Source organism: Anarrhichthys ocellatus, unplaced genomic scaffold, assembly GCF_004355925.1.
Source record: "Anarrhichthys ocellatus isolate YVR2014 unplaced genomic scaffold, GSC_Weel_1.0 scaffold19, whole genome shotgun sequence".
In the NCBI taxonomy this organism is placed as follows: domain Eukaryota; kingdom Metazoa; phylum Chordata; class Actinopteri; order Perciformes; family Anarhichadidae; genus Anarrhichthys; species Anarrhichthys ocellatus.
The window spans coordinates 3,124,146-3,147,488 of NW_022280049.1; the positions used below are offsets into that span (position 1 = coordinate 3,124,146).

The window sequence follows — 23,343 nt, forward strand, 5'->3', positions numbered from 1 at the left end:
CTCTCTCTCTCTCTCTCTCTCTCTCTCTCTCTCTCTCTCTCTCTCTCCCTGGTGTAGGTTACCCCTGGCCGGCTGCCAGACCCTGCTCAGCCCCGTTGTGAGTTGTGGCCCTCCAGGGGTAGTCCTGAGCCGGCCAGTTATCCTCAGCATGGACCACTGCTCTGACGCATGCCTCGATAACTGGGCCGTCCGCCTCAAGAAGCAGAACTATGAGGGCACTTGGGAGGTGAGACAGCACTATATAACTTCAGCACAAATCCTCCACAGAAAGATAAAGTTGCCACCCAGTGAATTTGTAAAGTCTTACTGAACTCACGGAGCGCTTTCCCTGAAAGAGTACAAACCTGCTCAGCGGTGACTTGAAACTGGCACTGGAAAGCTCTCCATGCTGTATAGCAGAGGTAGTTCTGGCCCAGCACTCATCCACTCTATGGTGTTTAAATTATATTGTCCATCAGGTATTTTCTCATTGGGCTGAAAAAAAAAAAAAAAAAAAGCCTGGAAGCTCTGGCTCTCTCCAGCTCAAGAGTTGCTAGGCAACATGTTTCTCAAAACAGAAATTCTCTAAGCAAATGACTGATCCTCAAAGTACTCTCCTGAGTGCTCCTTGACCATTTTTGACCGCTGCTTCCAATTACAGAGTTCCCCTCCCACTTTTCTATCCATGAAATATGAAAGTAACCAGAACAGCCAGACTCCAACAGGATAGAGTTGGGAAGAAGGTTCGGATGTCTACACGCACAAACACACACACCCCTGCAAACAAATGCGGTTTGAGGCAGTTTACACATCTTCACAATCCAGAGAGATTGGAAAGGGTGCTGGTGGGCTTTGGAGTGTTAGTAGGTCTTCTTTCATGTTCGATATTGTGCATAAATTATTCAGCCTCCCTGTGTGTGTCGGCGGTGGGGTGTCCGTGGGATGGATTGGCCTGTCTGAGGCAGAGGTTAGACCAGCACTTTTAATCATCGGCCAGACCAAATATAGCCCAACTGACTGCGTGTCCACCAAGGAAACAAAGTGCCAGGTGGACGAGAGAATTAGAGTGGAAGCAACCGCAGAGAGAGAGAGTGAAGAGAAGGAAACTAAAAGAAAGGAGGCAGAGAGGAAAAGAGATGGTGAAAATGGACGTGCAGGAGCAGAAGGTGAAGGAGAAATGAATTGCTTGTAGAGTGAGCGCTCAGTGGCGTAATCTCCACCTCGAAGAAATATTAAGATGATGAAAAAGTGAGACTCCATTGTGGTTGCATAGCAAATGAATCGTGTCAATACTAATTCTATTGATGTAGATGGTGTCTGCTTGAATCGATCCTAGAGGGGCTTGCTGGGCTTTTGGCAGGCAAAATGCTCTCTTCAGCTTGATTGGGTAATGAGAGGAGTCAGTCAACTGGCATGATGGGATTTTAGAGAAAATGTTGTCACCTTGGGTCCAATTTGTCCCCATCAAATTAGCCCGCAGAGCAGTGGAATTATCTCATAAAACCATCCCGTACTATGATGGGATGCGATATTTTCGCAAGTCTGTCATCTTTATTAGAGACGCAGTTGTGATACGGCCCTACTTGCTAATAATATGTGATACTTGCTTTGCAGATAAATAGACAAGTTTTCACAAATCTCAAAGGTTGAAGGGAATTCCAGAAATCCCTTTACCTCGTTCATGCATTATTAAGTGAATTGATGCTGTCCTATGTGTGTCTTTATGCCAGTATGGAGTAAGCATAATGCAATGATAAGGGAATTTGAAGCAAGACTCTTATGTAACATTACATTTGGCTTAAATGTTACTTCGTCACACTGCAGGAGGGACATAGTTTGAGGCCTTGCTACTGTGCCAAACCCCTTTACAAACACACACCCACACATACAGACATCAGGTACCCAGGCAAACACATTACCCTTCCCGCCTACATAAATTGAGTGCTTGACCTTCCATCCAATTTGTGTTGGTTTTTTTTTTCCCCGCCTCGCCTCCTCCAGGACGTCCTGCTGATGGGGGAGGAGCTAGTGTCGGAGCCCTATTACTGCCAGCTCGAGGCCGAGACGTGCCGGCTTTTCTCCGAGCAGCTGGGCACCCTCGCCCTGGTGGGAGAATCCCTGCACATGGGCGCTGCCAAGCGCCTGAGGCTGGTGCTCTTCTCCGACGCGTACTGCTCCACGCTGGAGTACAACATCAGGGTCTACTGCATGGATGACACACAAGACATTTTCAAGGTAATCTGCGACAAATGGAACGCCTGTTGTTCTGTGTGGCTGGCAGTTTCTCAGGCCTGAGATTGCATGCGGCACCTGAGTGATAGGTAGACTATTATGTGTAATAGCATTGTCTGTCACATTGGAAGGTTAGTAGAAAGCGGCGCAGGCATGTAGGAGTTAGGCGTTGCCATGGTAAATTGAACAATATCGCAGGCCTGATTACACCATGTGCAGTTCAAGGGTGTGTGATTTGCGGTGCTTATGTTCCCCCACTATTGAAACAATGCATTTGTCCAAGTTAATGATGGTATACAGTACAATCTCTTAGTGTGTTCTTGTGTGCATGCCTATAGAGATGTTATAGAGCTGTATTCAACATTCAGAGCATTAATTAAGCAGCAAACAGCAATGTGCTACGTAAAGATATAGTGGAGTGATGTCTACCTGAGCAGAGTCTCTTTGCTTTGTTGTTCTGGCATGTGAGCGTGCTCCACTGGTTAGCTCACAGCCGCCGCTCTGCACTGCTCTCATACGGCGGTTACAGCTGATCACGCCATGCCGACCGACAGCGCCGTTGTGGAAGCGTAGCACCCACCCTCCGGTAAACACTGTTCGCTCTGTCAGCAATTTTGGCGCAGTTAGCCCCGTTAGCACCGTTTGCTATGTTGAGAGCCGTTGAGAGGCAATCCACATGCTCCAAATCTCCGATCTCGCACCTTTAAATTCCTTTCATGCGGTCGGTGGTTCCGCTTGGCTGCTGTGGGTCGAGAAGTTTCCCATCACTTTGTTCAATAGCATATTTCGCTTCTCATTTTTGCTCTCCACATGGACAGAGTATAATCAAGCACTAATGCCTTCCTCCCTCCCCCGAGGACTGCCTCTGAGTAGCCTGTTAAGATTTCATTTGCATGGTTAATTAGTAAATTAAAAGGAGAGCCTGCCCCAATCTTTTCCCAGCAACCCCTGTGCTCTCGTTCTTTCCCTCCACACCTCTCTCCAAGCTCTTCCTCTTCGTCTGACACCGGCCACAAGAGCCACTTCCCACTGAAGTCCACTTTTGCCAGCTGTAATGGCTGACCTCCTTGTGCAGAGGTTTGCTACCGGCACCTTCTACGGTTGTCTGTGGGACACAAGCAATGGGAGGCAGTGGGGGCTCTGCGATGAAGCTGAGATGAAAACAGTGAGCAGGCTCTAGCTGTGGCGTGAGAATTACCAAAACCTCTCTTGCTTACATCTGTCTTTTTGTGGTTCAATCCTGCCCATGCTGCTATCTTTCTGTTACTGACAGCTGTTGCATGAAAGCCAGCTCGCTCAGAGATATTGCTGGCTGACATTCTGTGTTCTTATGTAGAAAAGAAATATAGCATTCAGGAGGTAAAGCCTGTACATATCAGGCCTTTTTGTTTACTTGCTGTCAAACCAGTTGTAATGATAGAGTTGTCTCTATATATTTAGATCACCGGGTGACCCTGTGGTGTTTTGCTGCAGTGTGACTGTTGAAATGACCTTGCACGTCCTGCGTTGGATGCAGGAGGGCTGCTGGTGCACAGAAACTCTCTCCCTCTCCCCCTCTCCCTCTCCCCCCCTCTCTCTCTCTCTCTCTCGCTCTCTCAACCCCTGGATAGCTCTTGTTCTGCTATTCTCCCCATCTCTTAGCCAGGAAAAGGACATCTGAGCTTGTTGACTCCAGCACTTGTGCTGCCATACGCTGCGGCTCCCTCGATGCCCTTGAGTGCATTAGCTCCCCGTCTCTCACACAACCTGGACCTGTGGTAAGCCACGGCGTCTCCAGGGTTTTGTAGTTTTTAGTGAGTGATTTAGAATGTGGCCCACACTCTTTAGTAATCTCGACTTCACACTACTCCTGGTGCTATTACGGAGGGAGCAGTTCATTTAGCAAGTACATTAACCACTTTGAGTGGAGATTAAACTTCCCTGGAGAGGTTCAGCCTAATCACTAATCACTATCTTTAAAATGCACCATTTATGATTAGACTTTCACTATGGCTAACATTTGAGTTAATTGAAGTGTGCAACAGTGGGGGTGTAGCAGTAGGTGGTACGGTGGAGTGGCACACCAGCGGTTTTCTTTGTATATTCTAGTTGATGTACAGTACACCTTCACCGCATGTGCATTTTTATGACAGCATTTGCAGCCTGCTAAGGCCCTGCTTCTCGTTTTTCCAGAAAAGAAGTCGACTTCCCATGTATTAAACAGGCTGTACCTTTGATGGGAGATGAAAAAAACAGAACAGCATCCCTCTGCCTTTTCTGTTGGCTGTTCAGTGGCAGGGAGAACTGCAGAAACCAAAAGGGATACTGAGCTTTTCTCTCCAGTCCCGTGGCTGGCTGTCAGTCTTCTCTGACAAGCCTCCATCAGTGAGAATGACATGTATACGCACACCCACAAACATTGCACACACGCCTTCACGCTGCACTTATGCATGCTGTACCATGCAATCTCTTATCTCCCAATTACAGCAGATTAGAACCAATGTTATCGTCTTTGATCCTAAGTGTGCGGGGGCTCTGGGGAAACAGTGACATTTCCGTCTGATGCTTGCCGTATGTTAGCAGGGCTCTGCCGGGACCAATTAAGTTAATATTTAATGTGTGTCCCACTCTTGATGGGCCCAGCCAAGGCTGGCGCAGCAGCAGAGGAGACATGATCTGCGTTTGGTGGCACCCTCACTGTGCACTCGGTTGTTCCTAGCTAGACCCGTGGGAGAGCTTCACTGATGTTCTGCCATCACACAACTGATTGAAACACCTGCAGTGAACCAAGCTTCCGATTCAGCAGAGACAGACCTAACGGCATCATCTAATCAAACTGGGAGGGTGCCAACCAAGGTGTCTTTTTAGGACTGGAATGGTGCAGCTAGTTATTTGTTTAATTTTTAAATGTATTATTATTATTTATTTATTTATTTGTATCTATCTGCAATATTTAGAATCTGTCAGCTTTTGGTGTGAAGGATAAAATGCTCCGTATGTTTACCACTTAGCATAATCCACACTTCAATAGTGGACAATAACAACATATCCCGGTGTTTATTGACAACCAAATCCTTCCTTTACACCCACCAGTCCTAGTTTTGAAAGGCCGGTGTTGCTCTACTGTTAAAAAAACTCCCCAAAAAAACACATTAATTCTAAACCACCCACTTTCTGTCAGATTCATTTTTTTTACAGAGGTTGAAGTCAGTTTTTTTCTGTATTGAGTGCGAGATCTTTTGAGGGACCACAATAAATACTAATCCAGTAGATTTTGCAATGAAAATCCTTTTTTTTTGCCCTGTAAGTGGCACATCTATGGATGGCCATGTTGATCCACCATCTTGTGATTGCCATGAATGTTTTCTGTGCAGACATTCATGTACGTAAAGGATTCATCTTTCTGACTTGTCCTCTAGTGCCATAAAAGAAATGCTTTTCCCAATAGCCTCGGCTTTGCTATGTGTTTGGTGCTGATTGGCAAATGTTAGTGTGCTAATACTGTTTAACATTAGCATGTTAGTGTTGCCATTGTGAGCAATGAGCATGTTAGCATTTAGCTTTAATCACTGCTGTGCCTAAGTGTAGCCTCACAGAGCTGCTAGCATGCTTGTGGACTCTTTAAGCACCATTGTAGTGAGTTTAAGTGACGTCTAGCAGCCATAAAATGTTGTTAGTTAGCTCCCTTTGTAGTACCAGTATTGTATTTCAGACTCTATTCAGAATTTACGCTTTCATTGATGTTCATGTAACGAGGCCAATACATTATGCTGTCTGACCCTCGATTGTAAAGATGTGTGTTCTAGTGTTAAATGTGTGTTTAATTGATGTCCAACTGGTTAACCAGTGGCTCCCGGAGTCTTTTATACAGCGTTTGACCTCAAGCTATTATTCTCATTTGCGTATAAAAGGGCTCATAAACAGTTTATGTGCTGCCTCCACTATGACATTTTCTTTCTCAACTCCTGAGCAGCGAGCTGCATTTGAGCAGAAACATTTTGCTTTTATGTACCAGAGGAGAGAGAGAGAGAACCAGCATGCACAGAGTGTAATACCGTTTTTCTGATCTCTCCATCAGAAAAGTTACTGGCAATGAATTCTAGGCAAAAAAACAAAAACAAGAGCATTGCTCAGTAATTGCTGGCATTACGTTAAACAAGACAGTCAGCTTTATCACTGAGCCCAGCAGAGAAATTGTTTCCATATTATATTTCTGTGTTCCTGTGTGCTGTTTTCCTCCCATCCTGCTCTGTGATTTATCAAGCAGAATGTGCATCTTTTCCCCAGCAAACGCAGTACCCATTTATAACTGAGCAGACAAGTCCCTTCTATTTGTAGTTATTAATCAGAGTTGACTGTAGCGGGCACGGCCACTGGAGCTCAGACTGATAGACTCTCAGTCAGAGAGGAAAAGCCTGTCACATCCTGCTGACAAATACACAGATTTATGGAGCCCACATAGCCAGGCTACTCTCTATAAACAAATGCATTTGCCTGAAAAGGAGCAGCTCTGAAAATGGATTGTCGTATGAATGCACATTTTTAAACACACAGGGATATAACATTGCTAAGAGTTGAGGGGTGAGGCCGAGTTTATGCGGATATTAAAGGCTCTGTATCTCTCTACGTTTCAGATGACATGTAGCTTGACTAATTAACGCAAGTTATAGTCCCCATCAGAGCTAGTTAAGTCAATCGGTTTATTACACACCGATCCAGAACAATAGAAGAAAGACCACATGTAGTAGCTTGACCTTGCTGTGCGGAAAGTAGCAGCTTTGACCCAGTCCAGTTCTTTTTATATATTCATACATAGGCCTCTGCTGTTACTTTGATTTCCTGCATCCGTTGGCCGGCTGTTTGTGTTGCGAGAGAGAGAGAGAGAGAGTTTGGTGCAGCCACTAACCTCTTTCTGTCAGCACCAGCCCGAAGAGATTAGCTGTATGAGTGTCTCTTGTTTCCCAGTGGAGCCCAGCCCCAGTCCATCACAGTCCCAGCTCCGGTCCAAGCCGAGAGGATGATGGGATGGGTGAGGAGCAGTTTGGGAGATGAGTGAGGGTGGGAAGGGGGTTGAAGTCTTAGAAAAACTGTGGCCATGATTGCAGTAATCCTGTTATCTCTCCTACTAAAGCCGGCCACTCTAGTGACCTGGAGACACAAATGTTAAGCTGCCTCTGTCTCTCTTCTCTCCAGCTCCTACTCTTTTCACTCCTTCCTGCTCTATCTCACTCTCTTTAGCCAGCCTCATTGAATGTCAGGGGGTGGTCTTGGCTCGGCCCGACTCTAAATTCACAGTCTTCACACACACCACAGGCTATCTCGAATTCCGTCAGAACAAAAGGGTTTTTTTCTCATGCAGTACTTGAACTTCTCGCCCATCTCATGCATCTTAATGTTTCCACAGTTGTACAGGGTCAGGGTGTCCAAAGAGAAACTGCTATCCTTATCTTCACTGAGCGGAAACACAATTTAGCTGAGAGCTGATGATTAATATGTGATTTGATAAACTAATTCAAAGCGTTGCATTGTTTTCCCCCAGAAAGAGTAAATAATATGGTCAAATTTAGCTTCTCATCTATTAGCTCGCTCACACTGTCATTTGTTAACAGGATAATGGGGCGTAAAGAGGGCCATTATTCTCTCAGTCCAGAACATACGCTGAAACCCTGCACAAAAACACACTCTAATACACACACTCACAGGCACTCAGGCACACATAAACATTATACAAGCGAGACAGTGTCATTTGAAAGAGAGGAGGACACACTTTAAAGGAGGAAGTGTATCATCCCCTGTTGTGTTTTTTTCCCTCAGTAAGCTCAGTGTCCCTGTCAGGTTGCAGGAGCGCTGTGCCCTAGACCCCGTTTGATTGTAATCCTGCCGTGTCAGCCTTGAACTTGACAAACTGCTAGACAGGCGAGTTAGTATTCATTCTACTAGTGTTGATAATAACATAATTGGCGTTCTGCACGCCTTCTCTTGCTAACAGGCCTAAAGATCTGCTGCTATAGGTGAAAGACCCGATCAAAGTCCATCAGCCCTACTTTGCAATGCTAATCGCCCCCAACAAATAATTGTCCTTAAGAACTGTGTTAAATAAACCTCTCTGGAAGCCCTCATAATGTGGCTTTTGTCTGCCGAAGAGATATAATGGAACAGGGCTTTTAATTCTAAGGAGAATGCAGTGCCCCCTGTTATTAACTCATTAGACCTCAACGCTTTGATTCAGAGCCATTGTCTGACCTTCCCACTCTGAGTAAGTGGGTAACATCACAAGGCTCCGGCGTGGCAGCACAGGGAGGAGACTATTCTCGCGAGCTGCATACAGTCAGATCACTGTCCGTCTTTAATGTGCTGTGGCATTTGGGTAAAAGGAATGAACATATGTAAATGCAGGGAATGGAGATGGATAATCACAGGGGGAATAATATCCGTGTTAACAAGAAGATAAGCACTAAACAAACATGGAAATTAGCGATGCGCTGAGCAAACATGGGAATGAAATTCGCGGGGCCGAACCAAAATGTGGTTATTCAGTGATGGAGAGAGCACATCAAATAACAAAAGCAGATAGCGATTGCAGATGGATAATTAACAGCTTCCTTTCCATCGCAATTGGAATCAGAAGCCCATCCCTGGGAAAGAGGGCAGAAAATTGAATCTGCATTGTGCAGAAATAGCTGCCATTCTCCACCTTAATTAGATGTCTTCGCTGAAATCAAACCACGGGCAGCCATGCTGGCATGCAACGCTCAACATATGGCCACTATCTATACACACACATCTCCCTCTTGGAGCCTTTGTCTTTGAGATGCGTCTCCTAGACTCCGAGGCACATTCTGGCTGCCTGTTGTCCTTCTGCTGCCATCTTGTTTCCCTCCTCGGACAGATTAAAAGAACATATCTTGTTTTTCAGGTCTTTTCACACTTCTCATTTCAGAGGTCTGTTTTCCTCTGTGGTAATATGCTCTTCTCATCGGAGGTAGCACATGTGAACGCCATCGAAAGTATTAGAGTCTTAAAGACTTGTTCAGCACAAAGCATGCGGCTCAAAATGAATTGATAGATCAGAGGAAAATGCAGCGGATATTATCATCCCATTCCAGATGGTCATTTGGATGGTAACAAATGGTCCACTGAGCAAGTCCCACAGAGATTAAAATATTAAGCACGCATTTACAAATCTCTCCTGGCACAAAAACAAAAATGAAATTAAGGCGATTGACCATGCGAGAACAATGAGCAGTTGACTAATGGCTCGTTCTCTGCCTTCATCACAGCCCAGGTAGCTAGCAGGCCGGGATGGCTGCGGTATTTGCATGCTAATGCAGTTGCTGGAAGCTGGGCGCACACACACTGAGGCGGGGGATCAACCTTGTGGTGACATTAAAGTGCTGTGGAGACGAGCAGCACCAGCCCGCTGTGGCCGCATGCAGGGACACTATCTTCCAGTCCTAAGATGTACTGTCCCCCTGCCTCATGCTTGTGCTGTGTGTGTCTGTGTGTGTGCGTGTGTGTGTGTGTTCCTACCATGGCCCATGTCTTGTTTTGTATTCCTGTGTGCGTGTGCATGTGGACAAATTCTTGTTTTTTCTTGAGTGATGCACCATAAAAATAAAAAAAAAAGATGTAAAAAGTTATGGATTGTTTTGCACATTTTTACCTACCTCTGTGTCTGCGAAGGTAAATGTGTTTCCCCTGACTCCCCTTTCATCAGGAGGTGATGCAGATGGAGCGGCAGCTCGGGGGTCGGCTGATCGACGAGCCTCACGTCCTGCTTTTCAAAGACAGCTACCACAACCTGCGCCTGTCCATCCATGACATGCCCCAGGCGCACTGGAGGAGCAAGCTGCTGGCTGGCTACCAGGTGTGTGTTGGGGGGGGGGGGGCTCCAGATCACAGCGGGAGCACGGAGATGTAATTGAAGTGCCTGGCTGAATCTGTCAAATGTATATCAGTATCAGCTGTTATGGTGCTTTCTGATGTGTTTGTTTGTGTACACAATTTGAAATCCATGTCGTCTTGAGTTATTTTAAATTAGCCAGCCAGAGAAATTAAAGAAGAATTGAGTTTTTGCTGGCAAAAGCAATGTTACTGCGTAGTTGAAAGTTCTTCAGAAACAGCTCGTTAATGAGGCTCTCTCTGGAAAGTTGTTTTAATTTCAGTTGGTTCAGAGTTTTAATTAAATGTTTTGCTTTGGCTTCAGTTGATCACTTTAAAGATTCACACAAAGGAGTGTTTTTCAGTCCGTTACTGCAGGACTCCTCTGTCTAATAACCTTTCCATTCTTGGCAATGTGCGCAACTTAAGTCATTTGCTGGAGTCGAGGGAACCTTTTGGGTGTGTGTGTGCGTAGAGCGTGCATGTTTTCGTCCGCTTGTTCTCCTGTGCGCGTGGTGTAGTCGTGTGCATAATGGAGCTGGGCTGTGTGCACTAACCCAGAGCTGCAAGCTGATTGATTATCCTTCGCTGTCGCTCTCCTTAAAAAGGGAGCTCAGATGAAATATAGAGCAGTACTGTATGTAAATATCTAAACTTCCCAAACGGACGCTTGGAACCTCTCCACCTCCACTGCACTCCCCCACACCTGCATGGCCCACTGCACTGCAGCCCGGCGACGACATGAGGGCTGTTCAAAGTACTAGAAAATGCTCTGGCTGTAACTATACAAGCACTGAGCACCAGGTCCCCATAGAGAACACACGGGCTGTGCCAGGCAAGCAGCGGCACCAACAATGCACCCAGAACAGAGGCTTATTCTTCTGGACTGTGCCTGTTCATTTGGAAGTGTTATTCCCCTCTCAGCAGCGTGGTCAAAAAAGGCCTTTAGTCTCCCCGGGGCCCCCGTTTCAGCCAACTCCCCCGGTCATCCGTCTGCCTGGGTAACAGTGCCCCCGTTTGGTTAGCAGCGGGATCTACAGCTCCACTTCGCTCTCAGACTGAGTTCTTGACAGCTGTTGAACCCAGGGTGAAGTGAGGAGTTTAGTGCGCCCTGTTTAGTTTTGTTTTTTTCCAGGGTTACCGCCTTGCTTCTCTTGGGATATACAAATGAGGGCATGAATATGGAGCAACAGAGAGAAAGATGTAGAAATTGTCAGCCTTGAATAAATTCTGGCAAACACTGCCAGGTAGACAGAAGCTGATGCAGCTCAGCGTTACCACTCAGCGCCATTATGCATGCGGATATACATCTCTATGTCACATGATGTGTTTTAGATTCAGAGTAGAGCTGTGATGTTTCAGCTTGGACACCATCAGCATCATTTGTAAGGTCTGCCTGGGAAATGCACACAGTACATATCTGCAAAGAGAGGCTGAATCAACTGAAAAATAATGGATAGAAAATATTTGTTATGCCAGAAGTAAAGATATGGTGTGTTATCTGTATTTCTTATGAAATCAGATATGAACTCCCTCTCAATAAAAGCCTATTATCTCCCTTTAACCTGTTGTCAGTCTGCTGCCTCAGATATATTTAGCCACTTTCACCTAACGATGACGGCTTATGTCAGTGTAATTAATGATGATCTCAGTGTATTCTAGGCAGGCGGTCCTGTTACGGCATGTTTCAGACACGCAGTTCTAACTGCGCCGCTGCGCTGCCGCTTGTCTGTGCTGCGTGTTCGTTCTGCAGGAGATCCCTTTCTACCACATCTGGAACGGTTCCCAGCGGTACCTGCACTGCACGTTCACTCTGGAGCGGCTCAGCCTCAGCACCTGCGAGCTCACCTGCCAGCTGTGCGTGTGGCAGGTGGAGGGAGAGGGACAGAGCTTCAGCCTTGACTTTAACATTGCCAAGGTAACGTTCGGCATAATAACTCGCTTAGAAACCAGCACATTGATTGCACAGCCACGATTTCTTTCAGCATTTTCTTTAGTCACGCAGGAACTGTTCTCATACCGTGCTTTGTGGCCGTCATTCCTACCAGGACACCCGAGCCGTGGACTCTGAGTTTCTGTTAATGGACAGTAACGCTACAGCTCTGGCAGGACCCAGCGCCTTTCAGATCCCGTACCTCATCAGGCAGAAGATCTGCAGCAGCCTGGATGCCCCCTGTCCCAACGGAGCCGACTGGAGAATGCTAGCACAAAGACTTAAACTAGAGAGGTAAATACCCAACCGCACAATACCATAATGCCTCTTCTGATCACTGATCAATGGAGCGCGCTGGAAAAGGCAGCTTACACAAAGGCACTCAAGAAATGCAGCAGAGCCTCATTTATCCAAACCCCTTGAGAATAGAGGCTGCACAGCGGTACATGTATACGTACAGCACTCAACACACCGCTTGTTTACAATAATTAACATGTAATTACACTGATTGCGATACTAAAGAAGCAGTAACATGTTACTATGGAACGCCACTGATTGCACAATCAGTGTAAAGCACATCACAGCAGTCGAATGTTTTCCCTAAAGTTCAGGTAAACAAAGTTCTGCCTTAGCAGGCTAATCCTCATTTGACACAGCGAACGTTACAGGATTAATGTGGACTTGATGGATACAGCTATCATTTCTGTGAGAAAACACGACCCTCTTCTTCTTTTCCCCCCTCAGGAACAGGTAAGCAGCTTAAAGTCTGCAGCTAAACTTGTACCTGCTACATTCTGCTTAACAGTTATAATTGGAAAGGTAGCGAGCTAGCTGCCCATCAGCGGCAACAAAAAAAAAAAAAAAAAGACGGAATAGGTTTGGATCTGTGCCGACCTCTATTCGTTCTCACCGTTACTGTAATTTATCACAGGAGTACCTGTAACAGAAAAGAGCCGGGCATCGATCTCTTATCCTCCACCAATTTAATTTCTACCTCCTACACTTAATTTGTCCAATCAACTTTATTTACCCCAATTAATCACAAATTGAATTGATGCACTACGGGTTTAATTAGCAATGTTTTGCTCAACATAATCAATTCTCATTTAGGCCTCAGGAAGGAACAACTGCTCTACTGTTTGATCTGTCCTTAACAACATGTTTTCCTGGAAAGGCAGCAGCCCCTTGGCATTCTGTCATGCAGTATTTCTGTGTTTGTTTCTGTGTGTGTAAAGCGTTCAGACCGAGCGGAACGGGACCAATCAATAAAACTTAAAATGCCAAGAACCTTTTATTTGATCTTTCTCTCCTAAGACTGAGCAAACGGCTGCGTCTGAGCCGTACAAGATAAGCTCGTGTTTCACACAGCGAGGTGACTAAGCGGGGCTGACACGTCGGACGCTAAGCTCTGTCTTTTTCTTTTTTTTTTAATCTCGAATAATGACACAGAGGTTCGTTCCCAGACAATTTTTTTGACCAACTCTTTGTTGTGTTCTCCCGACGCAGAGGGAAGGCTGCCTGCACTATAAAAATCCAATTGACTCAAAATAGCCGAGTGGCACTGTGTTCTCGGTGCTTGTGCACTGCCAAAGCAGCCACGTGTTTATAACCACCACAGTATGCTTCACTAGGCAAACAGAAGATACGAGGCAGTAATGGACTCTGTCTGACCTTTCTCAAGGTAAAAAGGCTGTTTTTGGGCTTCTCGTCTCACAACACAATCCCCCTTTGTGCCATCGCTTTACGCTGTTCTCTCTCTTTTTTTTTTTTTTTTTTAATGTCATGTGTGCTCTACATAACAGTTAAGGCCCCAGACATTTGGAGAACAGAAAAAGGCCATTAAATCAAACAAGCATCTTCAGGTACCGCAGGGATCAGGTCCCACTCAACATCAAATATACAGCTGGCTGGGGCCACTGCTTTGTTGTCATTGATTGGGTTTGATCGTAAAGGTTCTGCTCCTAAAATGGAAAAGGTCACTTCCGACTTAACTGTGAAAAGTCTATATAGGATTTACTATATGGGATTTAGGGCCAATTTCAACATCAAATAGAGAGCAATGAGGATTATGCTGCTAAGCTTCAAATGAAAATTGCCAGAGATTGTGTATTAGATGGCAGCTAGATTGTGTTCTAATACCTTTTATCATTTTTTTGCTTAGTGCTGCAACATATGGGGACGTAGCAATATAACAGACAATAAAACTTGGCATTGACAGAGTCACAAGAAGCTGTGGCGCTATAAAATACCGTCTGGAAATGTTTGTTATTGTAGAAAAAAATCAGAGACTGTTGGCTTTGATACGTGCACATCGCTTGATTTTAACAAAGACGTCTTCACTGTTCCCTCACCGTTATGTTTGTGTTCTTCTCTCTGCAGACACATGAGTTTCTTTGCATCCAAAGCGAGCCCAACCTCTGTGATCCTGGACCTGTGGGAGGCACAACATTTCCACACCGGCAACATCAACCAGCTGGCCACGGTCATGGCTGACATTGGCAAACAAGAAGCCATGATTTTCCTGGTCTCTGATGGCGAGTGCTAACCCAGAAAAGGGGGAGAGACTGGGGAAGAGGAAAAGTACAGAACACAACAGTAGACACACACACACACACACACAAAAACAACACACTTATTACAGCAGCAGGAATCGAAGAGCAAAGCTGTCCCCATGTCCCTCTTCTTCACTTAAGAAGATGTAAGGGTTTATGTAGGATTGAATCCCTATATCCCACCGAACAGAGTAGAACTCTTTCAAAGACAGAACAAAAGAGAGTTTGGCTGTGTGGGGAGATGTATTCATGAACGTGGTAAAGAAAAATACCCTTCATTTTCCATCAGAGTCTGAAGTTAAATTAGTCCACACCCCGGTTTTACTTTAAAGATAACATTCGATTGACTTCATGCCTTTTATATAAATAGGCCGTTTATGGCTAATAAGGAGCAATATGCAAACCTAATGATATCACTGGTGGCCAATATTGAAAATTCAATGAATAATTTTTGAACTTGGATTAAATATTAAGAATATATGGATGTGACAAAAGGTGCCAGTCATTTCAGGTTAGAGAGAACAGGCGACATATGCAATTGGCCAGTTACGTTACATGACATCATCCCAGACACTGAACACGTTCTCATCAAGGTCATCAGGGTCTGTGAACGCACCCTCCCAAAACCCAGTAAGACTAAATAGGTCCATGTGTTATTTGTGTCATTATCCGTTCTCTCTTAAAACACACACAGACAGCTTGTAGCACATCCTGGACTTGCAGGTTTTAAATAGATTGTATGTCAGAGGCCCAAAAAAACCTGTCTCATCCCGATTGTGTTTTAGTCCAGCCGGTATCACTACTGTGAATGTAACATCTCGACATCTTGATTCAGCGAGACGCTTCACGGCTTCCCCGCTTCTAAATCAATATATGTGGGGTTTGGGTTCTTTGAGGGAGTGAGTGAGTGAGTAATATCTTCACTAAAGTCATATCTCAAAACGCCATTTCTATTCAAAGCCCTAATCGTTCATTGTGTTGTTTTTCCTGTTTCAAACTCCGCCTCTAATGACTTCCTGCTGCATATATGTGAACGCTGAATGTCGGCAAAATTGATTTATGAAATGACATCCGCCCCTCCCCTGATTGCATTAATTCTGTAGCAGAGATGATGTTAAACATACAGTGTGGCCAAAAGGCTTATTATCCTATATGAATAGTGCAGATTGCTTCCCCCACAGAAAATCTGACAAAAAAATCTCAAAATCTTCACCAGACTACTCACAATGAAAGGGCAGTTGTAGTTGTGAGGCTTTGTTTTTATCATTCATAAAGCAATGTTGGTGGGAATTCTATATTTGCTGTGTGGCGAACGGTATTTACACATCAAGAACAAGCAGCCGTCTCTCAGAGAGAGTGGAGAGTCGCTTCTGCATAATGTCACGCCTCTGCTCACAAAAGATGCTTTGAAAGGTTTTTCTGTTCTTTGTCATTTCCAGCCAGGATGGCAAAAAATTATCCAGCAGATTTATGCAACGAATCATAAACTGCTATGAAGCATTCGATTATTATATTTTGCTAATTTGCATTAAAGGGAAAATTCGCCACCTTTTTATATGGATGTCCAATAAGTGTTGATGGTAAATGTAGTCCTCTGAAGAATATAAATTCCCCAGCTGTGCTATATTGACCGGCTGTGCCTACATGAAACAGGATGAATGGCACGCGAGCGGCGAGTTCGCTAAGTCTGATAAATAAACTCACAAAATGTCAATGAAGGAAATACTCTTACCCCATAACATAAAAATACAACCAGACACCTTCTGAATTCTCAACAAATCTATAAGTCCGTTAGTTTTTCCACTGTGTCAACGATCAATAACTCCGGTTTTCACCTTGCTGCCGCGCTGGTGGCCCTCACTCCTCCATTAACCTGTTAAATTAGCAAATACAATGACAAACATGACCAGCAGGGCGATTGTTGCTCTCCTGCGGTTGTAAATTCTGCAGCATGATTCCGTTTCTGTCGGCATCGGAGGGCGAGTTGAGCAAAGGCTCCATCAGTCGTTTGGCCTCTGCAGCGCAGATTTCGAGGGTCCCTGTCGGCCATATCCCCCCCACTGCGGCTGAATATCTCAGTCAGCAAAAACACGGTAAAATGCACACGGTAAAAAAAAAAAAAAAAAAACTTGTCGACAACATCCTCTGCGGATTTTGGGACGCCATTTTCGCAGTTTTTTTTTGAGCAGCATTGTGCCCCACAGCTGCCAAAGCTGAATCAGCGCTCCGTAGTTCTTTCTTGCCTCCAACGACGTCACAGCCACGTCACTGGATGCAGGAAGAACAACAGAGACACAGTGGATCTCACACTGTACCGCCAACTCGGACAGATAAGAGAGGAGTTTGAAAATCGGCAAATTTTCCCTTTAATTTAGTTATATTTATTTTTTAACAATGGCTTTGTCAGGTCTGGCCACAAAAAATAAATACACAGGTTATCTTTCAAATCCACTGTTTCAGTAATTGTACTTTGAAAAGGTGTGAGCAATCCTAGCCATAGTTCTCTCTGCGTCTGCCTCAGGGTTGCATGTGAAGAAGTCTGTTACAGTTGTAAAGAGAGCCCTTCTCATTGAATCCCTCCTTATTCAAACAGCTAGCACCGCCCATCCTACCAGCTCCTGTGGCTTCAACCTTTAACACTAACTGGAGCCTCGTTTATGATTGTCAGATATTTGGAATGTACATTTATTTTTCCTGTAGTGGGGAAAAATGTTGAAAAGCCCTTTTCTTTTTTGTGTCCTTTTTTTGAAGTCTTGGAAGTTCTTTGTTCTCGTGTGGCATTTCAGCACCAGTTGGCTCTCTCTCATCCTATTGAACAGGCCTCCTCTTGAACCAACACGTTTTTACAAGCCCTGTACGATTTGATGCAGAGATGCCATGAGATAAAATACCTTTTTTATTCACTTTAAACATCCCTGGGATCAAGCCCCTTTAGGACAAAATGGCGATATCACCTTAAATCAATCTTTTCATCTTGAAATGGATCATCGTCACGTGTAAATACTTTTTCTATACCAGACGTGTGCCGTCACTTTGCATACTGTATATGAGCAGAATTGGTAACCAAAGTTCTATGAATATCATTTGAGGCTACTTCATACTCGCATTGTATCCATTGAATATCCTTTCAGCGTCGTTTTACTTGCGGGTAGAATAGAATAAGTCAGAGTTGCTGTCTCTTCTAAACTGCGGACTTAAAGGTCCAAATCATTTCTTTATCTCATTTCCTCACTTTTGTCTTTGAGGCAAGTTAACGCCGTTTGTTCAAGCAGTAATACGTGTCGGTTTATCACTTTGTAAAGAAATGTAAATTATATTTTAATATGAAGCCAAAAAAAGACACTTAACTGGCGCAGCATTTGTCAAGTCTAACCCGTGACGTGTTTGCCTATATACTGTTCTTTGGCGATCTAGCAGTGACGACGTTTTGCAGTGTTAAGGGTTTAGAGACTGTTTTACAGGAAGTTTCTATACATATTTTGTTCGTCCTTACTCTGCATATGTCTACCTGATTATTTCTCTACGTGTAAGCATCATTTAAATATAAGGTGGAAATAGTCACTAATGCTTAGTGAGTCACTACACTGGGACTGTGTGGAGGCCAGGTGGGGAAAGAGGACCTCAGTTCTCGGACACCGACGAGCCTGTGCTGACGCAGCACGTTTAGATGAGCCATGGCAGTTGTACAGTCAGACTGTGTGTGTGTGTGTGACATTTTATCAGCCCCCCCCCCTCGTCATCGTCTTGGATGTTGTCGGAGCACTTTTCAGTAATGTAATTCACCAGCCGCCATGATGTTCAGCATCTGTCTTCACATATAACTTGTCCAACAAATCTGCGATTACTGTGTCTGTGATGAATACAGTTCCTTCATGATGAAGTCTGGGCCTGATAGTTGTGTAAGACTTGTGTCAGTAACACACACACACACACGCTTCGTTCAAGGGTTTATAGGTTATGGGGGAAATTGTTTCATCTCACAAACTGTACGTTTTGTGTCACTCATTACTATTCAGTGTCAAGGACGTGTGTACGTGTGTGTGCGCGAGTGAGACTGGGTGTGTGCATACCTCCCTGTCACAAGAATAGACTTCTGTACTTGTGAATGGTTTTTGTATTTAGTTCCTTGGTTCAATGTTTCTTGCCTTTCTGCAAGTCAAAAATGCTGTATTTATTACATGCCACAGCGCTTATGCAATTGTATAATCCCTTTGTTTTATTGTTGGTTTTTTTACCTTTTGTGTTCCTTATCGTCAATGTAAATTGTTGTCAAAACTTTTGTGGCAATGGAAAACTTCCGCTAACGAAGATTTTCTGTACTTTTTGGACAATGATATGGATTTGTGGGTAGAATTTTGGAAATTCGTTTCTAAGTGCTTTCAAGTATTTACTTGGCCTTATGTATATATATCTATCTATGACATTTCAGAAAGGTATGTATAGTAATTCTATCTGAAATTGTTGTAAATAAATTATATATTGTTAATTCAAGGACTGGATCTCTCACTTGAAACATTAACCGGCGTTGCTGATTAAATTTATTTATTTATTTTTTAAAAGGACCATATATGTACTTCTACATGTTATAGATCTCCCGTTTGTTTCATATTGTCACGCTTTAAAGACTCAACATCCCTTTGACTAGAAGATGCTCCGTTTAAAGAAATACTTTGACATGTTGGAAAATACTCTTAATCACATTCTGAATAAAGGAATACTTAATTCAGACTTTAATGACTAAATGAGTATTGTAAAATTATTTATTTCTACTTAGAGAACATTGTAGGAATTCACCGGGGACTTTGTTACAACAGCTGTTCGTGTAAAGTAAAACATTTATAAGGAACGAAGCTCCAACGAAGCAGAGCAAAAACAGTCCATTGTCCTCTTGTTGGGGAGCAGGTGTTGGTGAGAGCAAAGACAGCAAAAACATCAGTCAACAGAAAACCTTACAGATGTGCTCAGCCTGGTGTTCTGCTCCAGCGCTCGGCACCATTACATTATTATATTTGAAACGTCCAACAGCTATAAAAAAACAACACTTACAGGCCCATTCTGAAGCAATATAAATACTAATTTGACCATGAATAGAAAGTACTCTAAGGAATAATCCCAATATCACTGTAACATGGGGGGGAAATCATCTTTATGTTTTATTTTTTTCTTACAATGAAATGTCCAACAAATGATAATTCCAAAAAGACTGGGAGGGAGGGAAACATTTAAAACAAGTCTGTTTCTTTCTTTTTGTCACCCACATGTGTGGCTATTAAAATTGGAGCAATTGAGGATTATTCGTGGCTCAAAATTACAGTTATTAACTACTTTACTTCTGTCTTTTGCTCTGGCAAATCGCAGCACATTCTGCAGTTAGTGCTTCTGTGGAGCGGTGTGCAGAGTTCCAGTCGAGCAGAAATAGGACACCCCTTCTGTGCTTGACTGGACCCCCATTATGTTAATAGCCACTGCAGTAAGTGAGTCAGCCAGGGTCCTGAATGGGGCAACCACTTCCCTACACTTAGTACGAGAGCAGAGGCAGATCATTACTGCAATATGTAGGATTATTAAAAGCTAAATGACTCCTTCACCTTGCAAGATACCGACTTAATCTCACTTCAGATTGAAGGATGAGATTAGTAGAGTTGCAACTACAATTAAATCTAGATTAACTGCAGCTGCACTTTTTAATGTCTGCTCTAAAAACAAAGGACATATAGTCAATAGGTTAGTGATGACATGAAACAATTCCTTAACTACTTCCAGTTATACAACACGGCATTTGGTATTACAGGCAGCAACATGTGTGTGTCCGAAAGTAAAGTAACAGCATGTGAAGCTAAACGTAAGCCTCAAATATTGAAACAAAGTCTGCAGGAAAGAAGAAAGACCGAGTGCGACTAGGTGTGTGTGGTTGGAATGAAGGGAAGTAGAATGTGTACGAGTGCGCCGGAGGGCGGAGTGGGGCAAAGAGGAGGGAGAGAGAGAGAAGCGTTTCGTCCTCTGAAGATGAAGCTCGCTCTCCCTCAAACCGGAGCAAAGGCATGGCCTTTGCACAGGGGCTTATCCTTCTTCGAGTAGAACGTCTTCCCCTCCAGGTTGATTTGACAGAGCTTTAGAGATGAAAGGAGACAGACAGAGACAGATTGGGAGAGAAGGGCAGAGTCGATATCAGACCTCAACATTACCAATGTGAATTTACACTGTTTTTGACTGGCCGGACAGCAGGTACATATTCTTTACTTGACTGCATCTAATTTCGGTTTTCTTCACAGAATGAGATGGAGAGTGTGATAGACTGCAGGTGACAGGGCGAAAGAGAGAGAGAGAGAGAGAGAGAGAGAGAGAGAGCGAGAGAGAGAGAGCAAGAGTGGGGGGGAAAGCTTGAGGTCCAGAGATGGGAGGCAGATTTTTCAGGTGGCCAGAATAGATGGGGCAAAGAGGGCCCCACAGGGAGCCATATCAATCAAAATGACTTACAGCACAGACGAAGCACGAATCATGCCAGCTGTAGCCCAAGGCCTCCAGGAACCGATCCCCGGCATCAATCTTAAAGTCACAGCCATGGCATTTGGTTCCAAACATCTTCTCATAGTCTGGAGTGAGAAAGGGGCGGGGAGGAGAGAAGGTGATATGATGGACATCGATCAGAATGTAATTAATTAAAAAGGGCTTGTAACATCCTGGAGATCAGGTCAAGCATCTGGCATGGCCTCCACAATCACCTTATGTGAACACTTAACCTTTGTAGGGTGTTCTGGAGCACAGAGTGTGAAATAGGTTCCCATCTCTCTTTCATCGGTTAAACAGAACTGAAGGATTTTGCTCTTGAAGGGGAGTAATATCCCTCCACACACACACACACACACACACACACGCGCACACACACACACACACACACACACACACACACAGGAGGACTTGAACGACAGCAAAAGTGATGGATGAAGCTGTTTTGAAGCAACGTGTTGGCTCCTCTCCTCATTTGATACTCCGCGTTTGCGGTATTTTGTCCACCGACCGTACATCAGTGCCTCTCCACAGTTTAAGGGAGGGATTACGATGAGGGGAAATTGCTCCAGATACTTGTGTCATGTTATAATGCTGCTCGAGAGTGAGAGCGGCACGGTCCCTGAAAGATGCTGAGGCAGCAGAATGTTTATCAGAGCTAAAGGCATTATTCAGAGTACGAGTACTCGGGTTCTGGCTTCGCCTCTGATAAACCAGCGATCCACGTCAGAGCCTCAGCGGTGAGAGAGAGAGAAGCACGCCGGCCTAGCTAAATCATTTGCAGCATAATAGAAGAGCACACACGCCATTCATAAAGTTCAAGAGAGAAATGTATGAAGTAAACTGGAGCTAAATAGATTACAGCAGATGAAAACATCACACTTTATGATTAACTGTGGTTTGTGCCAAAAGATTCATGATGTAGGCCCACACCAAACCCCACAGTGACAGTACAACAATGCAATGTTTTACAAATATATTGATAATATATATGGAAATTAAGAAAACTGGAGGCAGTGAGCTATTTTTTATTCAAAAAGAAAACAACTATATCAGAAAATGCACACAGCTAGACCGCTGAATCAACGACTGGCTGCATCTCACTGCTTTTGTACCCCAGCTGCTGTCACGTAGCCTGAACGACACTGTTCTTAGCAACAGCATCCATTTAAAGTAAAAGGATACGACATCTTTGATCAAATAAGCTCGATCACAGACTTAATGCTGCATGGCGGGGTGTCAGTTCTCACTCCGTTCATTCATGCACTTAGAGCCCAGTGCAGATTTAGGATAAACATGAAAGGCTTGATCCATGTGTTAACTTACGGGGGGGTCTTACATGTGTTGAGATATTCTCAGCTGGCGCTGAAACTAATCAATCTGCACAGTGAGGATCTTCAGCATGCTTTTTCTTGTTTACCTTTGCCAGTGTTTCATGTGTTCCTGCTACAGCGTTGCCTTTAATTCAGGTTGAGAGTTTTATGTTAAACCTGGAGTTTCTGTGGGTGTCACGGTTTGTTCAGCCATTGCGGTTACTGCTGCGGTTTTCTTACATTCTTCCTCTAGAAACCACATTAATAGGACGTTTCCCTTTGTTTCCAGCAGAGGAGTTTTCACTACGGAGATTCCTTCATCTCTTTCATGAAGCCTCTAGAATGTGTGACGGAGAATGTTGTACTATAAAGTCTGAATGAGAGAAAGACACTGTCCTTGAGAGAAAGGACAGAGCAGTTCAATCTCTTACCTTTCTCACAGTAGGGTTCGCCCTCCTCCATGTAAAAGGCTTGGTTCCTGATTGCAGTCTTGCAGGCTGCACACTTGAAACACTGAACATGGTAGGTCATCTTCAGGGCATGCATGATTTCCTGATGAAGGGAGAACGGGTTATTATAGTGGTGCTGGAGTACAGCGGAGACCAGATCCAGATTTTCTTGTACAAAGAAATCACAGACTACCAACCCTGTGAAGCAGCAGCTCTTTTCAAATGCAAAATATTTCCATGTTTCTGGTTTGTGTTTTGCTGAACACAGTAGTGCAGTTCTTACCCCTGTGATCTTCTTTTTGCACTTTGCGCAGTTGGGAGCGTATCGGTTATCGTGGCACTTGGTGCAGTAGACGGACCCTCTCTCCTCGAAGAAGCCCCCCTCATCCAGGACCGCCTTACACTGTGAACATGTAAACTCCTCCGGGTGCCAAGAACGCCCCAGCGCGACCAGATACCGACCCCTGGAAAACACACACACACACACACACACACACACACACACACACACACACACA

General features: G+C 44.3%; 2 protein-coding genes across 6 annotated transcripts in view; one reads left to right on the forward strand and one right to left on the reverse strand.

The window, feature by feature from the left end:
• Positions 1–19,042, forward strand: part of unc5a (unc-5 netrin receptor A) — a 120,297-nt gene extending 101,255 nt beyond the window's left edge. For all 5 annotated transcript variants that reach the window (XM_031857731.1, XM_031857732.1, XM_031857733.1 and 2 more), the window contains 6 exons: positions 58–226; positions 1,981–2,214; positions 9,908–10,057; positions 11,825–11,989; positions 12,120–12,298; positions 14,384–19,042. In XM_031857731.1, the coding sequence (XP_031713591.1) occupies positions 58–226; positions 1,981–2,214; positions 9,908–10,057; positions 11,825–11,989; positions 12,120–12,298; positions 14,384–14,549 (1,063 nt within the window). In that variant the 3' untranslated portion in view covers positions 14,550–19,042. The remainder of the gene's footprint in view (positions 1–57; positions 227–1,980; positions 2,215–9,907; positions 10,058–11,824; positions 11,990–12,119; positions 12,299–14,383) is intronic.
• Positions 19,043–19,302: 260 nt separating this feature from the next.
• The window catches only part of pdlim7 (PDZ and LIM domain 7), a 31,575-nt gene continuing 27,534 nt past the window's right edge, over positions 19,303–23,343 (reverse strand). The window contains exons 11-14 of the mRNA XM_031858158.1: positions 23,109–23,289; positions 22,808–22,928; positions 21,034–21,149; positions 19,303–20,666 (exon numbers count right to left, since the gene is read on the reverse strand). Coding sequence (XP_031714018.1) covers positions 20,580–20,666; positions 21,034–21,149; positions 22,808–22,928; positions 23,109–23,289 — 505 coding nt within the window. The 3' untranslated portion in view covers positions 19,303–20,579. The remainder of the gene's footprint in view (positions 20,667–21,033; positions 21,150–22,807; positions 22,929–23,108; positions 23,290–23,343) is intronic.